Source organism: Macrobrachium rosenbergii, chromosome 12, assembly GCF_040412425.1.
Source record: "Macrobrachium rosenbergii isolate ZJJX-2024 chromosome 12, ASM4041242v1, whole genome shotgun sequence".
In the NCBI taxonomy this organism is placed as follows: domain Eukaryota; kingdom Metazoa; phylum Arthropoda; class Malacostraca; order Decapoda; family Palaemonidae; genus Macrobrachium; species Macrobrachium rosenbergii.
Window position 1 is genome coordinate 66107932 of NC_089752.1, and position 16308 is coordinate 66124239.

At 41.3% G+C, this 16308-nt stretch overlaps 1 protein-coding gene across 4 annotated transcripts in view; it reads left to right on the forward strand.

Annotated features, from left to right (window-relative positions):
- Window positions 1–13717, forward strand: part of LOC136843709 (uncharacterized) — a 323506-nt gene extending 309789 nt beyond the window's left edge. For 3 of the 4 annotated variants that reach the window (XM_067112299.1, XM_067112297.1, XM_067112298.1), the window contains exon 13: window positions 10392–13717. In XM_067112299.1, the coding sequence (XP_066968400.1) occupies window positions 10392–10846 (455 nt within the window). In that variant the 3' untranslated portion in view covers window positions 10847–13717. The remainder of the gene's footprint in view (window positions 1–10391) is intronic. The other variant, XM_067112300.1, reaches the window with a different exon arrangement.
- Window positions 13718–16308: the final 2591 nt, after the last annotated feature.

Consider the following 16308-nt stretch of genomic DNA (forward strand, 5'->3'; position numbering starts at 1 on the left):
CTGCTTTTTCCCATTAACCAGTCCTCTGACTATTCCACCCACTCCTTTACCTGGCTCCCATGCTTCCGATCTTCTTGCCATTTCCAGTCTCGAAGCCCGTGTTGACCAGAAATTTGATCTTATAGTTAATTCTATGGCTCAGTTAGGGGCATCAGTGAGAGTCCTTATGGACAAAGTATGTTAAAAGTGCAAGTGCAAGTGCAGTGCCAGAGGAGGAGGTGGCTACTCATCCTGTCAATGCTCCTAGACAAAGGTCACTGTCAGACTCCCCTTAAACCTGGGAGGATGCGTACTGGAAGTCTAAGGGAGGTCGGCAGGATTTGCCCAAGGGTAGTTGCCCCCTCAGGTGAGCCTGTTGACTGGTCCCAGGTCTTGGCGGACAGCCAGTGGAAAGGCGTGCGAAAGGATGTGCATGGGCTTTCTTCCAGTGCTTCGGATTTCAGCCCGGATAAGAGGCACCAATGGTGCTTCTCTGATAAATCCTGACCATTGAAGAGGTGTGTAGCGGTTACAGACTGCTCTTCTCCATCTCCCTGTAAGCGAGAGCCTGAGTGCAGTCCTCAGCCATCCTGTAGCTTCTGGGATAACCTAGAATGTTTTTCTCCTGAGCATCCAGTAGAAGAGCTCCAGTATTTGGCTCCAAGCACCTACCCAGTTCCCAAATGCGCCCATCATCGTCTTCTAGGTGCCCACCACCAGTTTCCGAGTGCTTGGCGCCAGCTGTCAAGCGCCCGGTGCCCCCTCTTGAGTTGCTTGCTAAAATTACTCCTGCTCATATGGAGCATGATCCTTCACTGGCGCCCATTCAGCGCCAACTCAGTGACATTCTGGGCCTTCTTCAGAGGATGCCTGCAGTAACAAAGGGCCCTCCGGACTTGTCTCCTTCTCCAATTTCTTCAGATGATGAGGTTCTCAACCAGGCACCTACTCCCATGATGTACGCAGCGCTTAGATATTTCTTGGTTGCTTTTCCATCTTTCTTCTCTCCAGCTGCCCTGGCTTCTTCTGCCTCAGCGTTCTTGATGAGGAACCAGCCTGTTGAGAGTTCCAGGCTTCTTAAGATGGTACTGTTCTCCTCGTCCAGGAAAGCCTTGAGAGATATTGGAGAGTGATTCTTGGAGAAGAGAGAGCAGGGCAAGGGGGTCTTCTGTTCTCCTCCCTCTCATCTTTCACGCAGGAGATATCTCTCTTATGCCACCGGAGAAGCGCATTTTTTGGGAGTCGCTGCCTCCTCCAAAGGAGACTTCTCTGGCCATATTGATTCTTCACGAAGGTCAGCCTTTACGTCGGCCAAGGTCATGTTCTCTTCTAAGGAATTAGACCATTTAGTGAAAAATTTTTTTAAAGTATTTGAAGTGCTTAGTTTTTTAGATTGGACCATTGGCGCTCTTGCAAAGAAGACAAAAGACTGTGGCGATCTTGCAGAGGACTAGTCTGCAGACTGGCTGGGTGTGCTTCCCTGCTCAGATAAAGCCATAAGGGATGGCTCCCTGGAGTTGGCCCCCTTGTTTTTTGAGAAAGAGGGAACTTTGGTGTTCCTTCACCTTCAAAAGTGTTATTTCCACCAAGAAATCTGCTCTCCTTTTTTCACCTTTGGATGATCTTCATCTTTTTCCTTGAGCCACAGTACAGGAGATAGCCTCAGATCTTCAAAAGAAGTCTACTCAAGATCTTTTGGCTCAGTCAGCCAAACATCCCACCTCGTTTGGTGCTAAGACAGTCTCGCCTCTCCAGCAACAGCCCTTTTGTGGCGGTAGGGCAAGATTCCAGCCCAGACCCCACTCTAATGTGTGCTCAGTCAGAATACTTGAAAAGGCCCCACAAAACCTTCTGCTCGTAAGTGAAGATCTTGTCCTCCCTGTGCCAGTGGGAGCCAGATTTCTCCATTTCTAGGAGAAATGGGAAGCCAGAGGTGTATAGCAGTGGATTTCAATAGTTCTGGTATAGCAGTGGATTTCAATAGTTCTGAAAGAGGGCTACTGCATCCCGTTCAGGGAGACTCCTCCCTTAAAGTCGACTGTCGACGCCCATTGCTTTGACAGCCTACTCAGTGGGCTCAGAGGTATTCGGCCCTTGTGGAAGAGGTCTTGTCTCTTCTCAAGAAAAGAGCTGTGGAGGTGGTTGAGGATGTCAGCACGGGGTTTTTACAACCATCTGTTTGTGGTCCCCAAGTCATTAGGGGGTTGGAGACCTGTCCTCGAAGTCAGTGCCCTGAATTTCTTCGTTCAGAAAATGAAATTCAAAATGGAAACGAGCCAACCAGTTCTGTCATCCATTCACCAGGGCAACTGGATGGTAACCATCAGTGTGCAGGATGCATACTTCCGTGTCCCCGTATATCTGGACTCTAGGAAGTACCTTAATTTTGTGTTTCAGGGCAGTCTTTCAGTTTCGGGCTCTGTGGTTTGGCCTCTCTACAGCTCCTCACGTTTTCACTTGTGTTCTCGCCCCTCTCGCCAAGTGGCTCCACCTTATGGGCCTCAAGGTTCCCCTGTACCTAGATGATTGGCTTCTTTACTCTCCATCAAGAGCACAGTGCATGGAGGACCTTGGGAAAACCCTTCTCCTGGCACAGGAGCTGGGTTTACTCATCAACTTACCAAATTCTCAACAGACTCCGACTCAAGTAATTCTCTATTTGGGGATGACAGTTGACTCCGAGTTTTCGGGCTTTTCCATCTCCTAAAAGAGTCCAATCATGCCTTCAGACAGTCTGCAGTTTACTCTCCCGTCCTGTTCAGCCAACAGGTGGATGAATCTCTTAGGAACCATTGCATCCTTTGAGAAGTTAGTCGGTCTTGGAAGAGTCCACATGAGGGTACTGCAATTTTTCCTGAAGGCCAGTTGGATCAGGGAAAAACACCCGGACTCGTTCGCAATTCCATTACTCCAGAAATCAAGGAGGACTTGCAGTGGTGACTTTCAGAAAGAATGTTTTTAGAAGAGAAGTCTCTCCTTCCCCTGAGCCCCAGCTCAGCCTTGTACTCAGACGCTTCAGATCTGGGTTTGGGGGCTCTCCGGGAAGACATGCAAGTTTCTGGGATTTGATCGCCAGAAGAGAGTAACCTTCTCATCGTGAGGGAATTGAAGGCTATTCATTTAGGTCTTCAATCTTTTGCAAAAGCGATGTTCAACAAGACAGTAGCAGTCCACTCGGACAAAGCCACCACTCTGTCTTACATAAAGAATCAGGGGGGCACTCACTCCTTCTCCCTCTGCGAAGCAACGAAGAACCTTGTCTTTTGGGCAAAGAATACTCAAACCAACATAGTGATGAGATTCATTCAGGGCAAGTTGAATATGCTAGCAGATGAGCTAAGTCGTCGCAGACAGGTCCTGCTCATGGAGTGGACTCTAGGTTCACAGGTATGCACCGACCTGTGGAAATTGTGGGGAAAGCCATCAAAAGACCTGTTTGCAACGTCAAGAAACCACCGTCTCCCATTGTTTTGCTCTCCAGCCCTGGACCCTCTGGCATGGACAATGGATGCCATGCTCCAGAATTGGTCAAACTTGAACCTGCATGCCTTCCTGCCATCCAGTGTGGCCAGGGAAGTTTTAAATTAACTCACCTGAATGCTTCAGTGACCCTAGTGGTGGCTCCATTCTATCCTCGAAAGGAGTGGTTACCAGACCTCCTCAGGCTTCTAGTGGACTTTCCAAGGCTTCTGCCACAGAGACCAAGTCTTCTCAAACAGCCGCATTTCCCACTATTCCACCGAGGTCTGTCCACTCTTGCTCTGACAGGATTCAGACTGTCAGCAGACTTGTCAGAGCAAAGGGCTTTTCAAGACCAGCTGCAGAGGTGATTGCAAAGTGTAGATGCCAGTCTTCTTCTAGGGTCTACCAAGCTAAGTGGACAGTATTCTGTAGCTAGTGTAGAAGACGTAATATCTCTTCTGCTCAAACCTCTGTGACACAGACGGCAGATTTTCTGCTTTTCTTGAGGACTTTCAGAGGTTTATCTTCTTCTACCATCAAGGGATACAGAGCCATGCTAGGTTTCGTATTTAGACACAGAGGCCTGGATCTAGGATGTAATCAGGACATCAGCTATTTGATTAAATCCTCTGACGCTGCTAAACAAAGTAAGACAGAATCAGTCGCCTGGAATCTGGATGTTGTCCTCAAGTGGCTTTTGGGTCCTCCATTTGAGCCCCTTCACTCCATCTCTTTTATTGACTTGACAAGGAAAACTCTCTTTGTTGTTGTTTTGGCTACAGCCAAAAGAGTCAGTGAGCTGCAGGCCATAGAAAAAGGAGTCAGATTCTCCCAAGGAGAAGATACAGTCTGCTCTTTTACCTTGGGTTTTCTGGCTAAGAACGAGCCCTCTAAGCCCTGGCACTGTTCCTTCATCATCAAGAGTTTGATGGACGTTCTTGGTCCAGAAGAAGAAGAGAACTCTTTGTCCTGTAAGGCACTGAGGTATTACCTGAACAGGACTGAGAGGTGTTCCGCAAAAAATCCTTTCCGACCACTTTCCAAGAATGCTATGTCATTCTTTTTAAGAGACATTATCTCCGAGTCACACTCGAGAATTCAGGAGGACCTTTCACCTGTTTTTACTGCAGTACCCTGGGTCCGTTATTTGTGGCTGGCATGAGATTGGGGGATGAAGCATATGAGTTATTCTCCTATTCTCCATCGCTTCGCCTTGATATAGGCTGTCGAGTCTTGGGGAGTCTGGGAGTACTGTGTACCTGGAGTACCCACCAGTCTTTTAATGATGGGTAGTAATTTTTTAATTTTGTGTAGGTGACAACATTGTCTGGTTATCATGGTACTGCACCCAGGGCAAGGGCACTTTTTGAAGTTTTGCTAGCCATTGGAGAACTCCTTCACTTCATAACTTCCTTTGGAATACTCCTTTGCTACAAAGCTCCCACTGAAGTAGAGGTGTTCCATGGCTACACCGCCTCGCCACTACTGGTTAAGATGAGCACCAATCAGAGGCGGTATCTTCCTGCAGTGGCTCTCTTACCAGGTAAGGTTACAACACGCATTTTAACTAATTTTAGGTACCTTTTCTATTTCAAAATTCTTTTCCTTACTGAATATTTTGGAGTAGATTATGTCCATGCATCCCACCTCCTGTCAATATGGGATTCAGCTATGTAATTACTTGGTAAGTTACCTATTTGAAAATGGTATTTTCATAATAAAATCAAGTTTCATATATACTTACAAAGTAATTAAATAATCAGAGTCCTCCCTCCTCCCCTCTCTTGGATATAGGGCACAAGCAAATTGAGGTCTTCAGCCATGTTGTACCTAATTCTCCCCTGAAAGTGGGCGGGGTCTTTTCACCTACACTAAAACAATAGAAGCACTACCGTAAATTTCAAAATTTAAGCTGCTGTTTGAGTTAGAAACATTATGTAATTACCTTGTAAGTATATGGGAAACTTAATTTTATTATGAAAAACCATTTTTCAAGACTAGAAACTCTATCCAGGTTTTTACAGCTGGCTGTTTCTGGTCCCAAAAGCACCTGGAGGTTGGTGTCCAGTGTTGAACATGCCAAAATTCGACAGGTTTGTTTGGCTGACTGCATGTCTCAGGCAGTTATCCAGCTCAGTTCTTGAGAATGACTGGATGATTTCAGTGGATATGAAGGGCATTATTTCCATGTCGCCAAAAACCCTTGCTCATGCAAATACCTTCACTTGGTGTTTTCAGGGAAAGTGTATCAATTCAAGGTGCTTCGCTTCGGGGAGTAGTGTCACCTTCTGGGACCCAGAATTCTTTTGTAATTTGACCACTGGCTAGTTATAGACAATTCTTATGAAAAGATTTTGAAGGTCAAAGACCTGTCCTTTATATGGCCTAATCTTTGATGGTTCTGATTTGGTCGATACTCTATCTGAGGATAAGGATAGACACTCACAATTTTCAGGCTTTTTGAAATTCAGAGGAGCAAGTGGACAATTTTTGTCTCTTTGGGATATGAAAGGCACTTATTTTCTTGTCCCCATAAACCCTCATTCATGCAGAAACCTTCACTTTGTGTTTTCTGGGAAAATGTATCAATTAAAGGCACTTTGCTTCAGTCTCAGTATACCTCCTCAAGTGTTGTGAAGGTGTTAGTTCCCTTTTGTTGGGTGGTGCCATCTTCTGAGAATCAGAATTCTTCTCTACTTAGACTGCTTGCTAGCTGTAACCAATTCTTATGAAAGGATTTTGAGGGCCAAGGATCTGCTGCTTCATCAAGCCCAGTCTTTTGGCATTCTCATATATCATTAGAAATCATCTGTGGTTCTGACTCAGTCTATTCTTTGTCTAAGGATGAGAATAGACTTACAATTTTCAGGCTTTTCCTTTAGAGAAGCAAGTCAACAACTTTTGTCTCTTCGAGGAAGCCTTCAGCCCTTAGAGCAGATTCCAGCAAATCAGTGGCTTTCTCTCTGGGGGCATATGGCCGTGCAGAAGTTTGTCAACCTGTTGAGACTCAAGACGAGACCGGTTTAAATCTACCTGAAAGAAACCAGGAACAGGAAGTCCCTTCCAGACTCAGCTTTGATTTTGGTGTTTATGAGTCTGTGGGAGACTAGAATGGTGGATAGGTCATCGAAGACTACTTGCATCTGTGTGAACCCAAACCTCACAATGTTCTCAGGTCCCTCAGTGAATAGTTGGGACACATTTTTGGGGAATCTGGAAATGTTGAGAGCTTGGTCATCAGACAGAAATCTGTACATAACAGTCTTGGTGTCTTGGCTCTGCGGATGAGCCTGAAGCAGTGCAAACACCTCGTGAGAGACAAGGTGATAGCGGTGGTTTTTAGACACGACCCCTCTCGCATATGTCAGGAATCAGGGCAACACAAAACCATCTTCAGTGTTTCTCCTTGTAGAGAAACTGCTTCTGTGGTCAGAAGCAAGGAATATTGTTCTAATTATCCAGTTCATTCCAGGGAAAAACATGTTAGCTGACTAACTCAGTAGAAAGGCTCAGATTCTTCCAGTGATTTGGTCTCTTCACCCTCAAGTCTGCGCTCTTTTCCTGGTAATGCCTAGGTTCTTCTGCTTCCCCACCTTTTGCAACTGTAAGAAAGGTTCTTGACAAACTGAGAGAATACAGAAACTTTAGGATGATTCTAGTAGGCCTGTGATCTCCTCAGAGGAAATGGTATCCAGACGTTTGTCTCGGGCAGTGAATGTTTCAAGATCTCTTCCTTTCAGGAGAGATCAGTTCAAACAACCGGACTCCTTGCCATTTCATCAACAACGCTGCAAGCTTCAGTTAACAGCATGGAGCCTTTCAACTGTCTCTTAGAAGCAAGAGGTTTTTCTAAGGTGTCTAGAGAGTCCATCTATATTTCAAGAAGAGACTCAACATCTAATTTGTATCAAAGCCAGTGGTTTGTCTATTACTCTTGGTATTGCTCTAGAGGGATTTTCAGCACGTGCACCTTTATAGATACATTATAAAATTGTTGTGATTTTTGTGCTGTGCTAAGAAGCTATTGATTCCTGTCATTAGATGACTTAGGTTGATGTTTTCCTCTGTGCTACATCATCTCTTATGATCAGGATCTTAAAGAGGTCTTCAGATCTGTAGAGGGTAAAGCATGTAGGTCCCCAACCTCTGTCTTGGAATTTAGTTTTAGTGCTAAAGTTTTATCAGGTGATCCATTTGAGCCCCAGTAAATGGCTTCAAAGTAATTAACTATGCTTTTCGGTAGCTGTAGCGACAGCTAAAAGGGTAAGTGGATTGCAGGCATTTTCACAAAACAGTATTTTGCAATGGAGATGCTATTCTTTCATGTTTGCCTTTTTTCAGAGCAAAGAATGTAGGCGTTTTGATGAAACAGGATTTTGCAGTGGAGATGCTATTCTTTCAATTTTGCCTTTTTTCATTAAGGCAAAACTTCTTCCAAGAGTTGTTGGAATCTTGAACTTGACCTTCTTGATGGGTAATGAGAAGGCCTTTTTATGCCCAGTAAGGGCAATTAATCATTTGTTTTGTGGAGTTAGATCTAAAACTCTTATGTCAAAATTCAATGTCCTTTTTTGTTCACTTTGGTCCAATTAACACATAGAAAGCTTAATTCACGATGTAAGAGCTATGGCCACTTCATTTAATTTTTTGAAACATTTGTCTCTGGCAGATGTAATTCACATTGTTGCTTCATATTATGTTAAAGACGTGGCAATTTTTTTTTTTTTTTTTTTTTTTAATTGTACAGCCCTTAGTCTGTGGTCATAGCAGGTATAGTCTTTTCATGAACTGAATGAAAGAACATCTTTGTAGCTATTTCTTTCATTTTAAAACCCGGTCTTGAGTTTTGGTAGCATAAAGATACATATTTTTGTATAGGAGCATATCTTGGTATCAGAAAGTATTCTTTTAGTATTTGGCTGTTGCACCCAAGCACACGGATCTCATTAACCCCGCCTCTGCTGAGGAAACTTTCTTCATAAGGCTGCTTTTACCGTGTAACACTCAAGAGTCTTACTCCACGAGAGGGATCCACCTTGTGGTGGCAGTATTATCCAGAAAGGATTCCAGATCAGATAAGAATGTTTTGGGTTGCATGCAAGAAACCTTTAGTTGGCTTGGCTTCACAGATTCTTGTTTAGCTACACTAATCCACCATCCAACTCACATTGTGGGAATCAGTACAACCTACGCAGCCTTCCCACAACTTAATGGGCTGTCAGGAGGAATTCTGACAAAAACTGGAACGTTTAAAACACCCCCTGTAGAGACCAGTTAACTAGACAGTCATGTAAGGTAGCCAAGTGATCTCATTTTGTTAATTTTGAATGCTACCACACCTGCTGGCATGAAGATATAGCTATCTTTACCAGTAGGTAAGTGTTCAAATAATACATTTTATTATGAAAATGTACTTACATTCATAGCACATTATTTTTTCATACAACACCATCAATCACATATTGGTTTATTTCCATTTACATGGGAATCCTAATCTCACAGAATTTGTGTAAGTCAGTACCCAAATAAGTCTCACTGTGCACGCTCCATCCTGCTGCTGGCACTGCCTCTGCTTCTTCTTCAATTTTGTAGAACTTGATAAAGTCAGCACTGTCTCTAGGGATCCTCTGTGTAACAGCAGTGTTACATAATTTTTATTTTCATTCTTATTCATCTTACAGTAATTTTTGCTTGGTTTATGTCTAGAGAAACAGTCTTTTGTGATTTACCTCTGAACAAGTTATGGAAGTTGTCATCTTTGACATCATCCCCTCCTGGGCTGCTGTAAATATGGTGAGTTGTTTTGACACTTTCCTCCCATTCTTGGATATTTTGTTTTAAATGTTTCATTTTCAAAGTTATAAGATTATACTTGTCGATTCCAGTCATAATGTACTGTACTTTGTGCTTGTTGACCCTTATTCCCATAGCATATTAATTTGTATGTTTGTTCATTTCATATGTTCAGGCTATTATTCTGTGAGTTGTGGGTCTTTAATACTAGTGATCACAGTCTTCTGTGATTATTTTAACTCTTGTTCAGCGTTGTGTTAGCGTAGTGTTCTTTGTTTAGGATAATTGTTCAAACTAATTGGGCTTCACTCTTTTTAAGATGTACTTTACGAAGCATGAGAAGTCATCACCATTATTAACATTTATGTGTTGGTTTTCCATTCCCTGAATTTACCAGTTAATGAGTTCTTGCCACCCTGCTGTAATGAGGTCTTATCACCCTCCTGCAGCGAGTTCTTGCCATTCTCCTATGTCTTGTGCAGGTTTTTGCCTAAATTCTCTGCTGGTCCAGTTTGACCATTTCATTTATCCATGATTTTCTAGTTCAGCCTACTGGTCTTCTTGCTACTGAATCGTTTTATGGTCTTCTTGCTACTGAATCGTTTTATCTCCTCCCATTTCATTATAAGGCCAAACTATCTCAGTCTTTCTCCTCCCATTTCATTATAAGGCCAAACTATCTGTCTTTGAAATCTTGACCTATATTCCAACCTCTGGACACTACATCCTTTAGCAACTTCCTTTTAATATGATTATCTTTGCAGTTAATACCTATTAATTTTGTTGAGGGTGTCCTTGTGTGTGTTGTGTTCACACTTAGTTTCTACCCTTGTGTCTGCCGTGTTCACATTACGATTCTACGTGGGTCTGTTAAGATTTGTTTTCTTTGTGATCACATAATATCAACTTCACTGTCCATTATGTTGTCAGGGTAACAGAAATATTGTGCATGTAAGACCTTCTCTTCACTGTATCAGTCCTCCTCCTCCCTGTCTTCAGCAATAGCTCTTCTTAGATGTTTCAGGCCTCTCATAAGGCAGCAGATACATTACATCAGTACTATAAAAATTTACAAATGTAACACTGTGGTCTAATTAAATTACTTGAATAATAGTTACCTGCTTTTAATTTAGTTTGTATTTGTGTTCTCTTCTCAGATGAGTCTGCAAGTCATGAAGATTCTGGGTCAAACAGGGTGGGTGGATCTGCTGGATCAGTAGATGGCTCAACTGGTTCTTTCTCAAGTCCGAGTAACTTTCAGGGTGGTCCTGGGAGCTTTGCTGCTGGAGGAGGAAATTTTATGGGAGGGCCACCAGGTCCAGGAGCATTTTCAGGGGGTCCAGGTTACATGAATCCAGGAGGCCCATGGGAATGGAATCCCATGCCTCGACCATATGGGGGCCTACCTGTAGGTCCAGGCCCATTCAGTGGCCCACCCAATGGACCCCCAAGTGGTCCCATGGGGAATCCCCAGATACTGTATAACAGAGGCCATCGGGGGGATAGAGACCGTGATAGGGAAGACAGCGGAGGAAGCAGAAGAGGAGGAAGAGGTGGGGGTAGAGGGGGGAACAACGCAGGAGGTCGTTGGAATAGAGAATTTCGATTTTAGCTTGAAGTTTGCTTTAGTGGTGTAAATATCTGTATATTATGCAGAGTTAGTGAATGGATATTGACACATTTACAAGACAATTTATGTTACAGCAATGTGAATCTTAGTTCTGATACAGATGTATTTGACAATGATTTTGACATTGGGTTTATTATGCTCAGTAAAGGTATGTAATAGAATTAAACAAATAGTGTGTTATAGGAATTTCTTAGAACAATTTCTGTGATTGTCAAGTGATTCTGCTTCTAGCATGTATAATACTAAAAAAAACAATTGTAGTTCAAATTATGAACAAGTCAGCTGCAGTTGATTAAAAGTACAAAGTATTATAAAGTACACACATTAACTTTTGAAATAACGGCGTAAATATCCATGAAAAATATATCCTGCTAAGTTTCTTATGGGCTTCTCAGAAATTGGGTTCAACTCTAAACAGCTGTATGCCTATCCAAAGACTTCTCAGAGTAAACCTTTTAGCTCTGTGAAGAACAAGCACCACTTAACTTTTATGGCAGTTCAGTGTCCAAAGGTCCTGTTAAAACATTGTTGTACAAAGGATGAGTGGATAAACTAATTATAAACATGTGTTTCTTGTGTATTTGGCCTGATAGGTTACTCATGTACCAAATGCACTGGAATTCTTTCAAGAACCACATTAATTCTTAAAGATGTACTGTTGCAACAGCTCAGCAAAGTTTTATGGAAATATAAAAAAGTGATTTTTGTTAGTAATTTGTAGTTTCTCCAAAGCAGAAATAGACAGTAAAGAAAGGACTTTAGAATTATTATCTTGCTGCCGATTCTTTTGTGTTCTTGTCAAACATCATAGTTTGGGAAGTAAGTAGACTTTACTTTAAACTGAGAAGAAAGTAGACTTTACTTTAAACTGGGAAGTGAGTATACTACTTTAAACTGGGAAATAAGTAGACTTACTTTAAACAAGTTGTTAATTCCATACGTAAAAAAAGCTGTAAGGGCAAAAAGAACAAGGTTTTTTTTCAAATACATATAAATTGAAGTTGATAGCTACTAAGGGTTCATAGCATATTAGTATTATAAGAAATTTATGAAAAATTTTCCAAGAATATCTTTCTGACAAAGTGGCTTTAGCTTTTCTGTGTATTCTAAAGGACAGCTACTAGGCAGTGCTAGGTTGTTAAGCATTTTGCTGCCATTGGGTTCAGGTCAGCCTGTTAGCCATAGCTAAAGTAATACAGTATTGTTGAATCTACTTGTAACGAGTATAAACTCACTAATGCTACAACTGTAAGTTTGTCACTTCTGGCTGTTGAAAATTCTCCTTTGAGGAAGCGTTTCATTTGGTGTTGGTTACTCGTGTGCTGAATTTGGATGCATTTTTTCACATTCAGTAACTTTTATCAGGGTGATAGTGGTACTTTGGTTTACATTCTAAGAGTCAGAACAGTTAACAAGTATTTCTAGATGAAAGTTACTGAGAATCCTAATACCACAGTCATTGCATATGTAACTGCAGCAGTAGCAGTAACTTCAAGTGTGGTGGTGATCTTAGCAAATTCTGCTTCTGATGTATTGGTAATTTGTCACTTCAAGAGGCAGCATTAAATGCAGTGCCTTTGATATTGCAGTGCCAAATTTTTCCACTACTCTGGTGTTTTTGATAACAAAACATGCTATTATAAATGTCATTATTACAAGTCTGATTTTTCAAAAGAGTTTTCTGTGATATATAAAGTAAAGAATCTGTAAATTGCTGAGTTGAATATTTAGAATAGATGGTCTTGTGTTTTCAGTACCACTCCTTAGTAAAATAGGTTACCTATTTAGATCAAGTAGAGTTTTTGGATGTGGAAATGATAAAGGATTTTCACTCTTTACATCTTTTATTTATTTATTAGTTAGTACTATCATTCTCTCATTCATGAAGCATAAGTCCCTTGTGTACAATTTAGGATTATGATTGAATAATTGCTTCTGAGATTTGTTTAAGGAAGTTATGCCATATTTGCCTTTTGTACCAAGTAGTGATATAATATAAGCTGCTGTTGTAAATCTTCTGTTGGTGCCATGTGAACTTGTTTTCAAATTGAAGCAGTAGTGTTTGATTGCTATACCAAGAGAGTCAAGTTATCAAAGATACAAAGAAGGGATATCAACTATAATTATGAGTACAGTATTGTCTCCAAACAATGAGTGTTTTGTGTGACTATTTCTAACTTTTTGTAACCCATTGCATTATACCATTCCTCTTTTTGATTGATCTTTGCATTATTTGTAAGGTGTTACAACATTTTAGTCTCTGGTAGTCTTTTTATAAGTTTTATTTAACACCAGGTAAAATTAGAGCTCTGAGATATGTTTATGTAGCTCACTGTTTGCAGGAAATATATTCATGATTTTTACCACTCCTCTTAGAAGTTTTAATTAAGATACTTAAATTTTAAAATTATTTATAGAAGTTTAATTCTTTGAGAAGATCTGACTAAGGTATGGGGATATTAGCATGTCATGTACTGAAATGATTACGGCACAGCTTCGCATCAAGACCCATTTTTTGTAAAAAAAAAAAAAAAAAAAAAAATAAAAAAATAAATAAAAAGGTAAGAGGCCATTGTAAATAAATGTACAGTATAGATTATATATGTATGAAACTGTCTCGAGAGTGGTTTGTATATAAGTGTCAAAAGGCTCAGCAAAAGCTCTTTCATGCTTGTATGTGATGTAGATTAAAGGTAACTTAAGGGACTTGTAGAAAGCGGTAGGCTGTTTTTAGTCTTGCCAGGAAACTTGATATTTTCTTACTGCTCAGATATTTATAATTTAATGTCTTGTTTATATATGTGTATGTGAGAATTCCCAGGAACATTGAACAGTAATAAATTATCATGGGTGTATGTTGTTTTCATTCTCAACAACTTGATTCAAATACAGTATAGCCTATATAGAATACCTTTATTTTGTGTATTGTGAATTACAATAATTATTTCTTGAGAACTTTTGTAGTAAATAAACTAAAATCTGTATGCAAATAAACAAGAAAACTAGTTTCGTGCAAATTAAATTTAATCATTTTTAACTCAGTTTAAGGAAAGAAGTTGTTTATAGAGTATGGATTTCAAACTTTCTAATTTCTTGTTTCGCCGATTTCCGCTTATCACCGCCGATAATTGGGTATTGTAGCCGATACATACCTAACAGAGGCGCCAATAACCAGAAGTCGGCGCTTTTCGGCGGCGATAAGCACCGAAAATCGCCGATTTTCAGTTAGCGGCGATTTCCGGTTACCATCACACCCTCAGAACAGAACCCCCGCTGATAATTGGGGACTGCCTGTAGCATATTGTTTGGTCAGATGAAATAAAGAATGCTTCTTTAAAGTATAAGCAGATGAATATAGCAGGTAAGAATAGGGAAAGGGAGAAAAATATTCTTCTAACACTAGTACAGGAAATGAGGTTAGGAGTAAGTTTCTCATTTTTTTTACAGTGTCAGATAACAACTCCTCCTGCATGCCCTGTTTTCCTATTAATGCTTCTCCTTCAGATTATTTTCTTTCCTCTCAAAGCTCCACGTATTGTTTAGGATACGAGGTCTGGCAAATTAGAAGCCAATGCAGCTAGTCTGATGGGTGCATTTGAAAAGTTGATAGATGTAACCTTGACACTTGCTGCTTTACCAGCCCAGTTTAATCATCCTTTTTCAGGTTCCCCCCTTGTGGCAGAGGAAGTGCCAATTCCTTCCCTCCCTGTTAACCATACCATAGCCATGCCCTGTGACACTCCACCCACTGTTGGAAGTACTACAGGGAAGTGGGGTATGTCCAAGAGTGGAAGCAGTTTGTGCTCCTTTGTCATCTTCGCCTGGTCAACCTGGTGTGACTCATGTAGAGGTTGGTACTCGGTTGCTGAAAGATACGCGCAGCAAAATCAAGCAAAGTTCACATAGGCAGGAGGTAGATATGCTACGTGACGATAAGCACACTCATTCGTTATCTGATTCAGTATCACCCAGCCTTGCTGGAGGCTGCATACTCCTAGTGATACCTTTCTGGGATATTCAAATGGTCCTCCTTTGTGAGAGGATTCAGTAGTCGCTACCTAACTTAAGAACAGGTTATGTTCCAGACGGCTTTTTGTACCTTGGATTGTTCGCAACAAAAATTATGTAGTGCATAATTTTTGTTAAGGTTTACATTCCTGAGTTAACTCGGGAGTCATAGATCATACTATTTTCATTGTACTGTGTTTTTAAATCATGCTGTATTATAAAGAATTAATTTGGATGGTAGAATGGTAAAAAGAAGAAAATAAAATTTTGATTCATGCAACATTCAAAATTTAGTTTTTATATAGGTAACCTACCAAATAATTACACAGCTATTGTTTCTACTTTACGCAGCAGCTCAAAATTTGAAATTCGCGGTAGCACTCGTTTGTTTAAGGTGTAGTTATACTGCCCAGCCCACTTTTGGGAAAGGATAGGTACAACACAACTAGAGAGTTCAATTCGTTTCTGCCGGTTAATGACTGAACTCTTGGTCATAAGCAGCTCTGAATTTATACTTTTTTACCGGATGGTTGCCATTATCCTTCATTTGGTGAAGTACTTTGTTCTTTTTGGTAGCACAGTCCTGTTAATTAGCTTAGCTAATTCAGACTTCTCTTTTGTGACTTCCCGATTTTGACTTATTAATAGTGTCAGATTCTAGCCTTTCTAGTATAAGGTATTGTAGTAAGGTCTGTAAGAATAGGTTGACTCCAGCCAAATATGACAATCATACTGTTTGTAGTTCGTGCAGGGAACAAGTTTGCTCTCCCGAACTTTGCTGTGACAAGTGTAGAGACTGGGATAAGGGGAAGTGGGAGACTCTTTATGCATATTTAGACAAATTACAGCGCAACAGAATTAGGAAAGCTACTGCTAGGGCTGAAGCGAAGGCTTCCGCTAGTCAGGCTTTGTCTTCGGGGGTTGATGCGACTCCTTTCCCTATTCCTGCAATACCTGGAACCGCTTTTTCTCCTATCTCAAGTCCTCCGACTTTCCCAGCAGCTCCAATCCCTGGCTCTCATTCCTCTGATCCCAACACCATTGCCACCCTAGAAGCGTGTGGACAAGAAATTTGATTTATTAGTGAACACCATTTCCCAAATTGGGAATTCTGTGCGTGTCCTCATGGACAAATTCAACAGTGTGAGTGCAGTGTCAGTGCAGGGGGCGGCTAATCGTCCCACTGATGGTCCTAGACCAAGGTCCCTGCTAAACTCCCCTTGCTCACCTGGGAGGAAGCAAACTGGCAGTCCAAGGGGGGTCGGTGGGGTTTGCCCCCGAGTAGTTGTTGCCTCATCCAAGCCTGCTGTCTGCCGGTCTCGGGTCTCGGGGGATTGCCGTTGGAAAGGTGTCTGAATGGACGTACATGCTTTATCTTCTAGTGACTCGGACTCTGGTGCTCATAAGTGCGGTTGGCGATTTGCCAGTGTTTCAAG